This window comes from Diabrotica virgifera, chromosome 9, assembly GCF_917563875.1.
Source record: "Diabrotica virgifera virgifera chromosome 9, PGI_DIABVI_V3a".
Classification (NCBI taxonomy): Eukaryota; Metazoa; Arthropoda; class Insecta; order Coleoptera; family Chrysomelidae; genus Diabrotica; species Diabrotica virgifera.
Window position 1 is genome coordinate 127,662,138 of NC_065451.1, and position 14,353 is coordinate 127,676,490.

Genomic DNA, 14,353 nt, shown 5'->3' on the forward strand with positions numbered 1-14,353 from the left:
CCATGCAACTACAATGAGTAGAAATTACGAATTTGAAAGCCTAAGCGCTTGTTCACAATGGACGTAACCATAAGATGAACGTAAACCGTAATCATTTCGTAAGGTGAACGTAAAACGTAATTTGTACATAATTTTTTGTAGTGTTCACAATAGACTTAAATTTTACGTAACAAGACAGGTATTTTTATTGTCAAATGTCAAAACGTTATTTAGGTTGATTGATATAAGTATTAATCTAAAAAATATTTTCTTTACACATTTGTTTTGGAATTTTTGTGCATCTAACCACAGAATACACCTCACCAACGGTATTTTTTGACCTAGCAAAAATATGGATACAGCTGGTTTGACTGGTGACCTGCTTACCATTTTATTGTTAAGAAAAATTAAAAAAGAAAATAAGCCAAAAAGGAATAGGAGATGGTGGGTAAGACCTATCAATCAAGATAGAGAGAAGAAAGGAGATTTTAGGAGGCTCATAAATGAAATGAGGTTGTATGATGCAGAGTGGTTTTTCACTTATACAAGGATGACACCAACCTTATTTGAATCTCTGCTAAACATGGTAGGACCTCATTTAACTAAAAACAGCATTAGAAAAGCTTTACATCCAAGTCAAAGGCTTGCCATTACATTAAGGTAATTTATATATAAATAAATTTGTCTTTCCGAATAGTTAATTTACTTCATTTTCAGGTTTTTGTCTACTGGAGATTCCTATTTCTCTATAGCGAATGGCTACCATTTGGGCAAATCTACAGTATGTACTGTGATCCAAGAGGTCCTAGAAGTTTTGTGGCAAGTTTTGCAGCCTATTGTTATGCCAGAACCTACAAAAGAAAAGCTGCAAGAGATAGAGCAAGATTTTTTCAATTTGTGGAATATGCCCAACTGTGTTGGCAGCGTTGATGGCAAACACATTAAAATAATTGCTCCAGCAAAGAGTGGTTCTCTCTACTTTAACTATAAAGGTTTTTTTAGTATAGTTTTACTTGGAGTGTGTGATGCAGATTATAATTTTACTTTTGTGGACATAGGAGCCTATGGATCCATTGGCGATGGAGGTGTTTTTGCACAATCTGTGTTTGGCAGAAATTTAACGAATGGAAGTATTCCCCTTCCATCATCAAAAGAACTGCCTGGAACCACTATTAAACTAAATCATTTTTTTGTTGGTGATGCTGCTTTTCCCCTTAGAGAAAATTTAATGCGACCATATGCTGGCAGGAAACTAAACGTGGTTAAGTCAGTATTCAATTATCGATTAGCAAGAGCTAGGAGAATAATTGAAAATACATTTGGTATTATGGTTGCAAGATGGAGAATATATTTGCGAACAATCTGTGCCGCACCACCTACTGCAATTAATATAGTAAAGGCAACAACCTGCTTGCACAATTTCATAAGAATGTCTGGGCCTGCAAAAGAGCGATATTGTCCATCAAACTACATTGACAGTGACGATTTCTTGGGCAAGTGGAGACAAGAGGTAGAAGGCTCAATATTGGAGACATGTTCCAGACTTGGAACTAATAATGCTTCGTTTGGTGCAAATACTATGAGAAATAACTTGGCAAAATATTTTTTAACTCGTGCTGGTTTTAAAAAAGGACAGATAGAATATGTTAAACGCACATAAACAACTTTTACTTAAGTTACATATTCATGTTAGTTTTTAATAATGTTCTTCTAAAGGCGCTACAACCCTTTGAGAGCCTTGGCCTGCTTAACAATGTTCTTCCACTCTGCCCTGTCCGATACTTTCCTTCGCCACTGCCTAATGTTCATGGTATTAAAACCCCTCTATCTCGTCTAACCATCTTTTACGGGGCCTTCCTCTTGTTGTGTCCTTGGGGCTTCTATCTCTGGATTACTTTTACAGCTCGATCATCTGGCATTCTTTCTAGGTGACCAAGTCTTTGTGACTTTACAAATCTAACAATATCTGCGCTCTGCATTAGTTCATCCAGCTTGTGGTTCATTTTAATTCTCTACGAACCATTGGGTTCGTCCAAATATCTTCCTTAGTATTTTGCTCTCAAATATTCTCAGGTGATTTTCACCAGTGGTTGAGAGGGTCCACATTTCATATCCATATGTGACCACTGGTATATTTATTGTTTTGTAGATTCTAAGCTTAGACTGAAGATTCAGTAACTTACTTTTCATTAAGACTTTGTATGCATAAAAGCACTTATTACCGCTAAGAATCCGTGCTTGTATTTCTTGTCTGATGTTATTGTCATTTATTATTGAACCTAGGTAGGGTTTTCTCACCATCCTCATATAAATATATAAAAAAACGCTTTCGATTGGACTAATCTTGATCCTTGATCCACCTAAGCCCTATCGCTTTCCGATAGGTGCTTAGCCCACTTTCCACTTCAGGAAAAGAACCTCCACCTATTCCTGCTGCTCTTAGGCAGATGAATAGGACACACATATTTCTAACTTACATCCTAGACAGCGCGGAATATCCCCATGTATCGTTCTCTAAAGAATACCTCCAGGGATATTCCGGGTCGGAAGAGGGGGTATTTTAGTTGGTAGGCGGCTGGTTATGGGGGGCACGCGGGACGCATGGACCATGGTCTGTGGGCTCTAGCGTGTTGTTCTCTCCTGTCCGAGTCCAACAGTACTAGGGACACCTTCCCTAGTCTGCTAAGAGCATTCCACCTCAATCCAAAAAAAAAGTAGGTTAAAGTGGTTTCATATTCGAAGGTAGGTATGGTTGTCTACCTGCAGATTCTCATGATGATTCGTGCACTTGTGCACTGCATATATTTTGTTTTGCTTTCATTTATATACAGGGTGTCCAGAAACTCTACCGACAAACGAAGACAGGAGATTCCTCAGATAATTTTAAGATAATTTAACCCAATTCACTTAGTCCGAAAAATGCTTCCTAAGGGAGCTAGAGCTCTTTAAAGATGGCGTCTTGTAATTAGTTTTTCTTAAATACCTCCAGAACGCTTCTATTTAGAAAAACAAAAATTATTACGCGTATTTATCTTCAAGATATAAATCTAATCCATCCATTGCAAATTTCTAGTACCGATCATAGACGTCCGTTTTGGGTAGGGCAACAGTTATTTTATCGCATAACTTTTTTATCTTTAACTTTTATGCATTTCTGACACTGGATTATTAAATTGTGAAGTATCCTAGTACTAAAAGGTACTCTTGTTTTAAATCGGTAGGACACACCGTTTTCTAGAGAAATCGATTTGAAAATGTTTCGCTTTTTTAATTAAAAAAAAAAAAAATTCAAAAAATGTATGAGGTTATGAAGAAAATAATTAAAAAATACGATTTTGTAACTAAAATGTTTTATTTTGTTTTAGGTGAAAAGCAGAGAAAAAAAGCAAAAACAAAGCAGCAATAATCTTGTGACTAAACGCCTGTACTTGGTGACATCCATTGTTTTCTTCTTAAAAAGTGGACATTACGTGACTAATTTTTTATTTTCTTAAAAACAATTTAACTCTTATGCTTTGTTTATATTATCAATACATTTTTCTATCATTACGTTTATATTTAATACCTCCCAACACATTTTCTTTTGTCGTAAATAGTCTTATAACTTTAAAATTCGTTTTTCTCAAAATCATTTCATGATGACATCCATGATTTTCTCCCGACACCCTTCACTTTATGTTGGTAAAATACTTCGTTTTTGTTGAAAAGTTTTTTCAATTTTTTTTTCAAATTCCAAAACCGAAAAACTTTCAATGTTGGTTGCTTGACTAGTTGTTCTGCTCTGTGGTGAATTATTTCTTTATCTTGGTTTTGTTCTTTTTCTGGGTTTAAGAGCTCTTGAAAATGCTCCTTCCGCCTTTTCATTATCTCCTCTTTCTCGCTGATAATTGTCCCATTTTTGTCCTTGCAAACTGTTGTTCTTGTCATGTATCCTTCGGTGTATTGCTTGGTTTCCTTGTAAAATTTTCTAGTCTCTCTTCTGTTATTATAATCTCTAATTTGTTGTATTTTCTATTCAACATTTCTCTCTTTTTCCTTCTACACATTTTCTTTGCATCTTTTCAGAGTTCTTCATATGCCCTTCTATTCACTCAGGAATTCCTTTTTAGACATTTCTGTCTAGCTATATTTTTGCTATTTATTACTTGTTGGCAATATTAGTCAAACCATTCCTCGATTGTTTAGTTTTTAATAATACTTTTTAAAATATATAAATATTTTTGTACAAACGTGTTAAAAATGCAATTTTTAGCACTCCATGTTACTTTAAGGCAATAAAATTTTTAAGGCACTGCAGTTATGATTTACGTATTGACAGTATAGGCAATTTTGATGTAATGTCAAGAAAAATATAAAAATAGAATGTCAGTCAAGTTCCAGTAAAAGGTTTTGTAGATATTGTCCTGTAATTACGTTTGTAGAAAAAATATTGTATGATATGTGTTAAAAAGTACATTTTTAAGGCACTCATGTGAATTTTCACATGCGTGCCTTAAATGTGTACTTTTAACACTTATATCATAAATAACTATTAAAATATAATTAACTATTTAGATGGGAAATAAGCCACAATTAAATTGAAAAAATAATTTTATTAGATAATGTTTTGACGCCCAAATCGGATGTCGTTGTCAAAAAACCTCGTGAATACGAGATTATTTCTGCTGAATTAAAAACACGTGTCCTACCACTGATAAATGTTATTATTTGATATTAACATTTTTACGCACAATAACTAATAAAAACCAAACATGGTAAAAACTGTTAAGACCTATTTTTAAATAACAGCAAACCTATATATAACTTTACGAATAAAAATACTTTGTTGTAAATATATTTATAATGAGATTCTGGTAGAATCATTTATTTTATTTTTCCTGTGTAAAACTACTAATTTTATTAGAAATATTTCTGAGTTAAAAACTGACAATTTTATCAGAGATGAAGATTACAAAATTTTTAATTTTGGCAAAATATATTCATGCGAAAATCTAATAAAGAATTTTAGACTATCATAGTTTATTAAATTTCAGCGCACTTTTTTCCTGCGAAACCCCAATAAAAAATGGCGTAAATTGGAAATTTAATATAACGAAAAAAGACAGTTACAACGGTATAATAAAAACTAGAAGTGGTTTTATTTTAAAAAGTAATCAGGATAATAACGACATTAAAACAAAGCTGAAATCATTAGTCTAGTCAAGTGTTGTCAAAGAATACAAAGAAACAAATTCTAACCAAAATCAATTAACACCACATAAATCACAAAACACAACTTTCGCCTGTGTTATATCATCAGTAGAATTGGATATTGAGGATACACATATAAAAGACACCTTACCAATATCGGAATAAGACACAGATACTGCAAAAGAATTACATCGAGAAAAACCGGAAAACTGACACCTCTGATTAGAATAATTACGTGAGATTACTCATCATTTCAAAAACTATTAAGCGAGGGAGTGTTCTTTAAGAACTACCACTATCCTGTTTATCCCAGTCAACCATCTGAACCTTCTCCTATCACACGTTCCAAATGTTTATTATATACCCACACTACAGAGAACTGCACCACATCAATAAGCTGTAGGAAATGCTAAGAAGAACATTCAACATAAATGTGCACCTCTCCTCTTCCAGAAAAGTGTTTGTCATGCAACGCCGAAGACCACCAAGCATGGTCACCTAAATGTCCTAACAGACCAACTAAACCTATTGAAGGAAGTCCTAATGCGCGCATTAAGTCTATGAACAAAAAATCCTCCGAAATGCCTTCAGAAATTACTGGTACAAGCAGAATGCATTCACCAATGACATATCATGATCATATTATTGAAACATATACTAACAAACTAAATAATCCTAAAAATAAAGATCATCAAGAAATCATAATTAAGCTAAAAAAGAGATTTGTACATCTATATAACATTGATACTACCCCAGTATTTAGCAGAAATCGACTATTTATACTCATGTGCGATCTGTAAAAACCAACCAATGACTCACCAACCAACCAATATTTCAGGATAATGGCTCATAAGGTGAGGTTTCTTTATTCAAATATCAATAGTTTTCAACCAAAGAAATATTTAATATACAACTATTTACAAGCTAACAATATTCATAGTTTTATGTGTGTGGAAAGCAAAAATAAAGATTTTATTAACCCATATTGTGACTGGTCTATAATCCAACAAAAAGGAAATATATTAAACCAAAACTTCAGAGGAGGCAGTCTTATACAATCCAGAAAAACATGAAAGATGGGTAAAGAAAATCCTCTACGAATAAACAACCCTCTTAATAACTGCATTCATGTCTCATTTCCTTTTACAGACTCCAAATTACATATTTTCGTAGTCTATATTCACAATTCTTCACTAATTGAAGAAACTATCTTCATTAAAGCATCCCTTTATGATTATTCAATAATCATTGGCGATTTTAACCCAAAATCAAGCCCCTCACATATGAAGCAAATTAAATGTTTTCTTCAAAATTCTAATTTTTGTCAAATACCTACTCCTACGTTTATAATGACAGGTAACCCAAGCACAACTCCAGATATATTATTTTGTTCTAAAAATATTATAAATAATATCACAAATATACTTGTAACTCCAGATCTGGGAAGTGATCACTTGGCTTTGCAATTTGATTTTAATCTACATCATGATCCTGACCACATTAATGAAATTAAGCTTCCAAATATAGCAAAATGTAAATAGTAGAATGAAAGAATTTTTGAATATAGGGCATGACATTTGCCCAAATTACATTAAAAATTTCAACACTATGTTGTCTAAATTAATAATAGAAAATTCACCCAAGCAGAAGAAATCACCTTTTAATTACAATCTTCCACCCTTCATTTTGTCTCTGATTAAATTGAAGAGACAGTTACTCAGGCAGATCCAAAAAAATGAGACACATGCATTAAAATCACAATTTAATGAACTAATCAAAGATATTCACAAACTTATATCACAAATTTAAACAACATAAATGGATCCTAGCATGTAAAAGTATAAACTCCATGAAAGGAAAAACGTACTGGAATGAAATAAAAAAACTGTCTAAATATAAGTCTAAATGTTAAGAATTTTGAATAGAAATAGACAACAAATTTAAGTTCAACCACCACACAGCAGTTATAAAAAGGAAAATTATAACTAGAGCAAAACACTTCAGAAGTTTAACATACAAGAATGAGGAAATTACGATTGAAACAGCAGCCAATATTTATAAAATGATTTGCAGGCCCATGTTGGAGTATGGTTTTACAATTTTCTATAATTCTAAAGGTCCTGCGAAAAATAATATAAAAGTGGCTGAAACAACTAGCCTTCGACAAATCACTAGAATGCGTCATCCTGATAATCCACTTCATAATCCATCAAACAGAATGCTGTACGATAAAACTGGAATTATAATATATATGGAATATATAATAGTATTATTATTTCCTTGTTTGTATTTATGAATGTGTCACCCATATTATGATAAATAAAGACGGTTTATTTGTTTTTAATAATTACTTATATTTCTGCAACTACATTCAGAAACATCTTAGTATCTCATTTTAAACACTTATTGACTTACACCGATTGGCTTCTGAGGCATCGATATAATGATAAAAATGTCAACCACTCAACTCTAAACCTAATACAAAAAAACTATTTACATTATATACAATTAAAACCTATTCAGTATATCGATGCCTTAGAAGCCACTCGGTGTAAGTCAATAAGTGTTTAAAAAGAGATACTAATATGTTTCTTAAAGTAGTTGCAGAAATATAAGTAGATATTAAAAACAAATAAACTGTCTTTATTTATCATAATATGGGTAACATATTTGTAAATATAAACAAAGAAATAATATTATTATATATAATAATATGTGTTATATCTCATATGGATATCTCCATAATGATAAAAATGTCAACCACTGAACTCTAAACCTAATACAAAAAACTATATACATTATCTACAATTAAAACCTGGACAAACATGGGAATAAACATAAATGGAAAGAAACTAAACCACCTAAGATATGCAGACGATGTAGTAATCAAGTTTTGAAGAACTACAAACCATGCTAACCAAACTAGCAAATGAATCCGAACATATAGGTCTAAAAATGAATTTTGCCAAAACAAAAACAATGACAAACACACAAGATAATAGAAACGTCACCATAATATAAGCGGTTAATATATTTGAAATATTTTAAATATTGAATATATAATACAAGTATATATTTGGGACAGATAATAAAAATAAATAAGGAAAACCAAACAGCGGAGGTAAAAAGAAGGGTCAGATTAGCCTGGGCCGGATTTGGGAAATTAAAATGGGTCCTAAAGAATAAAAAAATACAACAATACTTAAAAACAAGAGTGTTTGACCAGTGCATACTCCCAATTCTCACAAATATGCATGCCAAACATGCGACTTGCACCGATGACCCAAGCAAACATGGATAAAATAAGGAAGACACAAAGAGCCATGGAGAGAGCAATGTTAGGAGTAAAATTAACAGACAGAAAACAAAACAACTGGGTAAGAAATAAAACAAAAGTCAAAGACGCAGGACAACATATAGCCAGGCTAAAATGGAGCTTCGCAGGTCATAACTCTAGACAAACAGACAATAGGTGGATATACTACGATACAACAATGGAGACCATGGACAGGAAAGAGAACAAGAGGACGACCCTAGATGAGATATGGAGACGAAATTAAAAAGATAGGAGGAACGCACTGGAAACAGAAAGCACTAAACAGAAGTGAATGGAGGAAACTGGAGAAGCCTATGTTCAAAATTGGACGAATTGAAGGGCAAAAGAAGAACAATTAAAACCTGTTGAATATATAAGATGTTCATTATTTTTGATTTTATTGCCCTTCTTTTATTTAAATCAGTGATGTTGCTGAGCTCATGGGCAACTAAGTCCCCAAATTTTTGTTCCTCGCACAATTGTCTTTTATTGATGTTTGATATTGTTTCCAATATCTTCGCATTAACATTGTCGGAGGCTGGCATGTTTTTTTTTTGGTGGCTTTGGTGTCAGGAGAGTGGTATTTCCAGACATCACGGGCGGTTGAGTTTCATGTTCCAGGCCTGGAGTCTGAGGTTGCGAAAGTAGTGGAGTTTCAGGCCTTACAGATGATGGACTTCCAACTGAAATATTGTAATTATGCTTAAGAAAAATTATTGTCTTAAAATAACTTGTTATAATGAAAATTCTTATATGAGGGGTGATAAACCATAACGTTGTAAGTACCACTTTAGCTGAAATATGTTCTTTATGATTAAAATGTTATGATTACAATGATTAAAATGTATGTGCCGACCTTTACTAACTTTACTTGCACTCTTTCACTATATTCAAGGTGCGGGCGAGCTTGGGCTTCAATAAGAGTGTAAGTAAAAGTTGGCACATAATATGTAAGTAAAGATTGACACATACAATGTTTTAATAACATAAAACATATTTCAGCACGAGTAGCACTTACAACGTTATGGTTGGGCACCCCTCATATTAGCTATGTTCACACAGATAATTCATAAGCAAAGATGATGAAGATAAACACATTTTATATTACAAACTATACACTAATAATTTATTTAAATTAGTGGTTTTTTAAACTTTGATCACAAATAAAGACTTCAATGAATTTTTGTAAAACTTTTTTAAAACTATTTACCTAACAATTATTTTCCCAAAGAATGAGTCAATTTCCTTACCACTAAAATTGTATTTTTAATTATAATTTAGTTTAATGTACAATAATCATTACTTTGTAATGATACATTACATGTACTGAAAATGTACTGAACGCAATCATGAAAATTTGGATGATTTGAAGCCCTCTCTCATTTAATAATAACAATTATCCATGACTATGTAATACTGAATAGGATAAGACAAATAATAATTGCCTATATTATGGCATTGGTAATACAAAATGTTTCACCTGACTGCATGTATGAATCAGTCAGAAAATATCACAAATCATCTCTATGGATGCTATTATCTTGCACAATTAAAGTAATTATTCAAAATTTCTCGTTGTTTGGAGAATAATGGATGGAGAAATGGAGTGTAGATAAAATAATTAATTTTTAATACCTTCTGAAAAGGCCTCTCCTTCTTCCATAAAAATGGAAACTTGACTTGCAGGACTTCTCTGAAAATGCTCAATTATACTCTGTGAGCCTTCGATGCAATATTCCTCATCATCATCATCCATGAACAAAGGCCCACTATTTGAGCTAGTTCCAGCAGCAAAACTACAAGAGCTTGGACCAGGTCCTTTGTCTTTAATATTAGAAACGGTACCTTCTCTTCTACAATTATTACTGTCTTAAGTATTTATTAAACATTATTTTATATTATATTACCTCCTTTCCTGAATAAAATCAGATAAAAATTCCATTTCTTTAAACCATGTCCAGACCGAACCATCCATTCTGGCACTTCCACTAGGAGTTTTTTTTATTTTTCTTCTCTCCCTCACAAATTTCTCCTTTAAGGATTTCCATGTTTTTTCACAGATTTCCGCTAAAATCCCAAAAGTGTTAAAGAAGAGTTATTTAAACAATTATTTAAATACTTACGTGAGGATTGAAGGGATTCCGCTATCTTCGCCCAAGCATTTTCTTTTATTTGCACGTTCTTAAAAATTTTATGCGCCTTGTTATATAAATATGGCTTTGATCGTACAAACTGGATTAACAATTCTATATCCATGTTTTCCATTTTTATCAACGATTAATAATTAATTTACGATTACAATTTTGTTTACCAAAAACCCGCCAAGCCAAACAAAAACCAAGTAAACATAGAGGTTAGAGTAACGAAGAGAAGAAGGAACTAAAAAACAGTGAAGTAAATTGTCAAACTTAACATCACCAACATTAAAATATAAAAAATACTACAGTCGTCCTTAAAATTCACGTAATTCGAACATAAAGTTGAAACAATCTTAACTTTATGTAATCCTTACGTTTAAACGTAAGACAACCGTAACATAAATTTTACGTTTGCCCATTGTGAATACTTACATTTGATTTCTACATGTTCAACTTTATGCATTACGGATACACTATGGGTAAATTACGTTTTACGTCCATTGTGAACAAGCGCTAAATAATTGCTGACAAAGCTATGGCGCTCTATTAATCTGTTCATGCAGCTTTGGATTTTCAAATGCAAATTTGGTGTGGAATTTTCTTACCGAATACCACGCGAAGTCAAATTAATATCCGGAATTTTTTTTGATCATGAATATTTTTAGAAAATTTCCCTCGTCTGCGACTCGGGAAATTTTCAAAATATTCATGATCTCAAAAAAATTTCCGGAAATAATTTGACCTCTAGTGGTATTACTAGTGATAATTTATTACAATTGTCTCTACAAAAGTTGCAGTACAGCAACTATAGCTAAAATTTTCAGAAACTAAAATTTCGACTTTATTTTGTTTGCAGTCATGTAATAATGATAAAAATATTATAGTACGTTCTTTAACGTACGTAGTACGTTCAGAGAAAAAAAGTGATATTTTGCTGATGTGTGCTTTTGCCCTGGGGGTGAGTTTCAGCCCCTCTCGAGGGTGAAAAAAATACATGCCCAAAATAAGTAAATACTATTTATTGTTTTTACAAGTTTGTGCATTACATTTACATGTAAAATTTTGTGAAATGAGTGTCTCAAGTGACGTCGCTATTCTATCTGTATTTTTTTGTATGCCCTTTAATACATTCACAGACTCTCTGCTTAATTGTAATAACCTAGATGAGGCAGGAACATTCAGATGCATCCTTTGGATTTAGATTTTCCTTTCCTACTGCCATACTATAATTTTCTTTTTGTTCCTCTCTTTCCTATCCCTTGTGATGAATGGCCATGTGAAGTGCATGGTTCATCGTTTTCGTCCACTTGGTTCTAAAAAAGCAGGAAAATAATGAATAGCACAATTTTACAAATCTGGACCTCGGAGGTAAACTACACTATCTCATTTCGATCAACTGGGTTTAGCGTGTGTTTGCAACAAAGTTTAGGGCACTTAGGATGTTAATAAAAATCTGATGTATCCCCGAATTGTTCGAAGGACAATGTGACCATATTTTAATGATAACATATAGCCAATTTGTATATTCCAACTAATAAAATAAGTGAATTAAAAAAACTGATTAAAAACAACACCATGTCGACATAGTGTAGTTTACCTCCAAGGTCCAGAAATATGAAAATACTCCAATTATTGTATATAAAAATTATACTTTTGATTTATAAATGTTGAGAGCTCAGCTGGAAGTATATATGTTTTTTTTGTTAATTTAAAGTTTGCACTCCATTTGTGCCTTATAAATTTAATCAATAAAGAAAGACGTACCTGACTGGACAAATCAATCAAAATCCAAAATATTTTAACATTTATGATTTTTTAATTTTGTATTGTAATAAAGGTATCTTATATACGTAATTTTAAAATTGCGAATGAATGAAATTTTATAATTTACAAAATCGAATATAACTAAGCAACATCAAATGAAATTGAAACAAACTTTAAATTAATTTTACAACATATAATACCATACAATACCCACCCATAAAATTAACATAATAAACTATTACATCACTTGTTTCTAATATACAGCTTAAGCTTGGTTTTAATAGTAGATTATACCACGAGTCAATAATGATGGCTATTATTCCCGAGGAATATTTACGAACCGAGCCGCGTTAGCGGCGAGGGAGTAAGATTCCGAGGGAACGAGAGCCATTATTGCGAGTAGTATACTCTACTTTATCTACGACAAATTAAATACACATTTATCTACAACATTAAAATTAGTAATAGTACCGGGTGATCAGTTAAGGGTAGCGAGCGGCCATATCTCATAAGATATTGGTCGTATAGAATTGAGAAAAAAAAATCATGATAAAAGTCGCCAAGAGAAATTGCTGGAAATTATTTTCGAGTTTGTCAAACGTCCGCTAGAGGGCGTAACAACCAACACATAGTAGAAAAATGCGATTTTCATAGAATTTTGTCTAATGAAAGTTTATCGATGATATCATTTTCATATTAACAGACCATTTCCCTACATTTTTTGTCTAAAACGTTTTGTTCTATCTATCAAAATAAAGCGGTGGGAGAAGTTCAATTGTTTTTTTAAACAAACCAAGATTTCTTCCGTTTCTTTTGACCGATTTTAGCAAACTTAGGCTCATATAAAAGAGCATAATTTGCACTACAAAACGCTTATTTGGTTTTTAATTTTTGACGTTTGCTGTCGCCGCTAGATGGCGTTAACTGAAATGGTAGCAAATTTTTGAGCTTTTTTCAAAAAAAACAAATGTAATGATATATTAATTTTTATATATTTTAAAAGAGGATAAATTTCTCTATAATTTAATGAAAATAATTTATTATCTACCTTTTTTTGAACCGTTGATATTGACCAAAATATAATTTTATTACATTAAAAAATGTCACGCCACTGTTTTTTATCAAAATAAAAATCAGTTTCATAATCTCTTATGAGTTGCTAACAAAAAGAACCTCTTGACTTTTTTTCGTTAGACAAACGGTTTTGGATTGAAAAAATAAGATATGTTTACATGGGGCGCCCATATCTCGAAACATACTAATTTACATATTTGGAAAAAAATCTTAATAAAACTGTCCAACAACAGCAAGAGCAGTAACACTAAAAACAAGAACACAAAACTTTAAAAATAAACGTTAAAACTAAATTAATAATTTTGTCGTAAATGTTCAAAATGTTGTCCGTTATTTTGAATGCACTGGTCCAATCTCTTCTGGGTGGAGTTGACAGCTGCCTCAATTTCCGCTCTTGGTATAATATTTATCGCGTTTTGAATTCGGACTATCATGTCTTCTCGAGTAGTTGGTCGAGTTTTATACACTAAATCCTTTATTCGGCCCCATAGATAAAAATCAAGGCAGGTTAAATCAGGGGACCGTGGTGGCCAGAAAAATAGGCTGCCTCTACCAATCCAACGGTTAGGAAAATGCCTGTTCATAAAATCTTGCACATTTCGAGAATAATGTGCCGGGCATCCGTCTTGTTGAAACCACATGTTTCTTCTTACTTCTAAAGGCACGTTTTCTAAGAGTCCTGGTAAATCGTTCAATAAAAAGTTCAAATACATGTCACCGGTTAGATTGCCATTAAATATGTGCGGACCGATAATAGTACCATTAATAACACCGCACCAGACGTTAACGCTCCATCGACCCTGCTGATAATCTTCACGTAACCAGTGTGGATTAGTGTCCGACCAGTAATGCATGTTATGCAGATTTACCTTGCCATTACTGCTAAACGATG

At 32.4% G+C, this 14,353-nt stretch overlaps 2 protein-coding genes across 2 annotated transcripts; one reads left to right on the plus strand and one right to left on the minus strand.

The window, feature by feature from the left end:
• Window positions 1-331: 331 nt before the first annotated feature.
• Window positions 332-1,639, plus strand: LOC126891345 (uncharacterized). Its single transcript, XM_050660522.1, has 3 exons — window positions 332-639; window positions 697-858; window positions 982-1,639. Exons 1-3 carry the CDS (start codon window positions 332-334, stop codon window positions 1,637-1,639), a joined length of 1,128 nt encoding a protein of 375 aa, XP_050516479.1.
• Window positions 1,640-9,007: 7,368 nt separating this feature from the next.
• LOC126891346 (uncharacterized) lies at window positions 9,008-10,750 on the minus strand. Its single transcript, XM_050660524.1, has 4 exons — window positions 10,609-10,750; window positions 10,393-10,552; window positions 10,121-10,338; window positions 9,008-9,168 (listed from the first exon to the last, which is right to left on the minus strand). The coding sequence occupies exons 1-4, from the start codon at window positions 10,748-10,750 to the stop codon at window positions 9,008-9,010; spliced, it is 681 nt and encodes a 226-aa protein (XP_050516481.1).
• Between the last annotated feature and the right edge of the window lie 3,603 nt (window positions 10,751-14,353).

Excerpts from the sequence above, each read along its gene's own strand:
- LOC126891345 (XM_050660522.1), top strand. The coding sequence starts at position 332 with ATGGATACAGCTGGTTTGACTGGTGACCTGCTTACCATTTTATTGTTA. Across the intron at positions 640-696 it reads AGGCTTGCCATTACATTAAG|GTTTTTGTCTACTGGAGATT; the intron begins GTAATTTATATA and ends CTTCATTTTCAG. Across the intron at positions 859-981 it reads GAAAAGCTGCAAGAGATAGA|TATAGTTTTACTTGGAGTGT; the intron begins GCAAGATTTTTT and ends AGGTTTTTTTAG.
- LOC126891346 (XM_050660524.1), bottom strand. The coding sequence starts at position 10,750 with ATGGAAAACATGGATATAGAATTGTTAATCCAGTTTGTACGATCAAAG. Across the intron at positions 10,553-10,608 it reads GGAATCCCTTCAATCCTCAC|CGGAAATCTGTGAAAAAACA; the intron begins GTAAGTATTTAA and ends TTGGGATTTTAG. Across the intron at positions 9,169-10,120 it reads AGGAGAGGCCTTTTCAGAAG|TTGGAAGTCCATCATCTGTA; the intron begins GTATTAAAAATT and ends ACAATATTTCAG.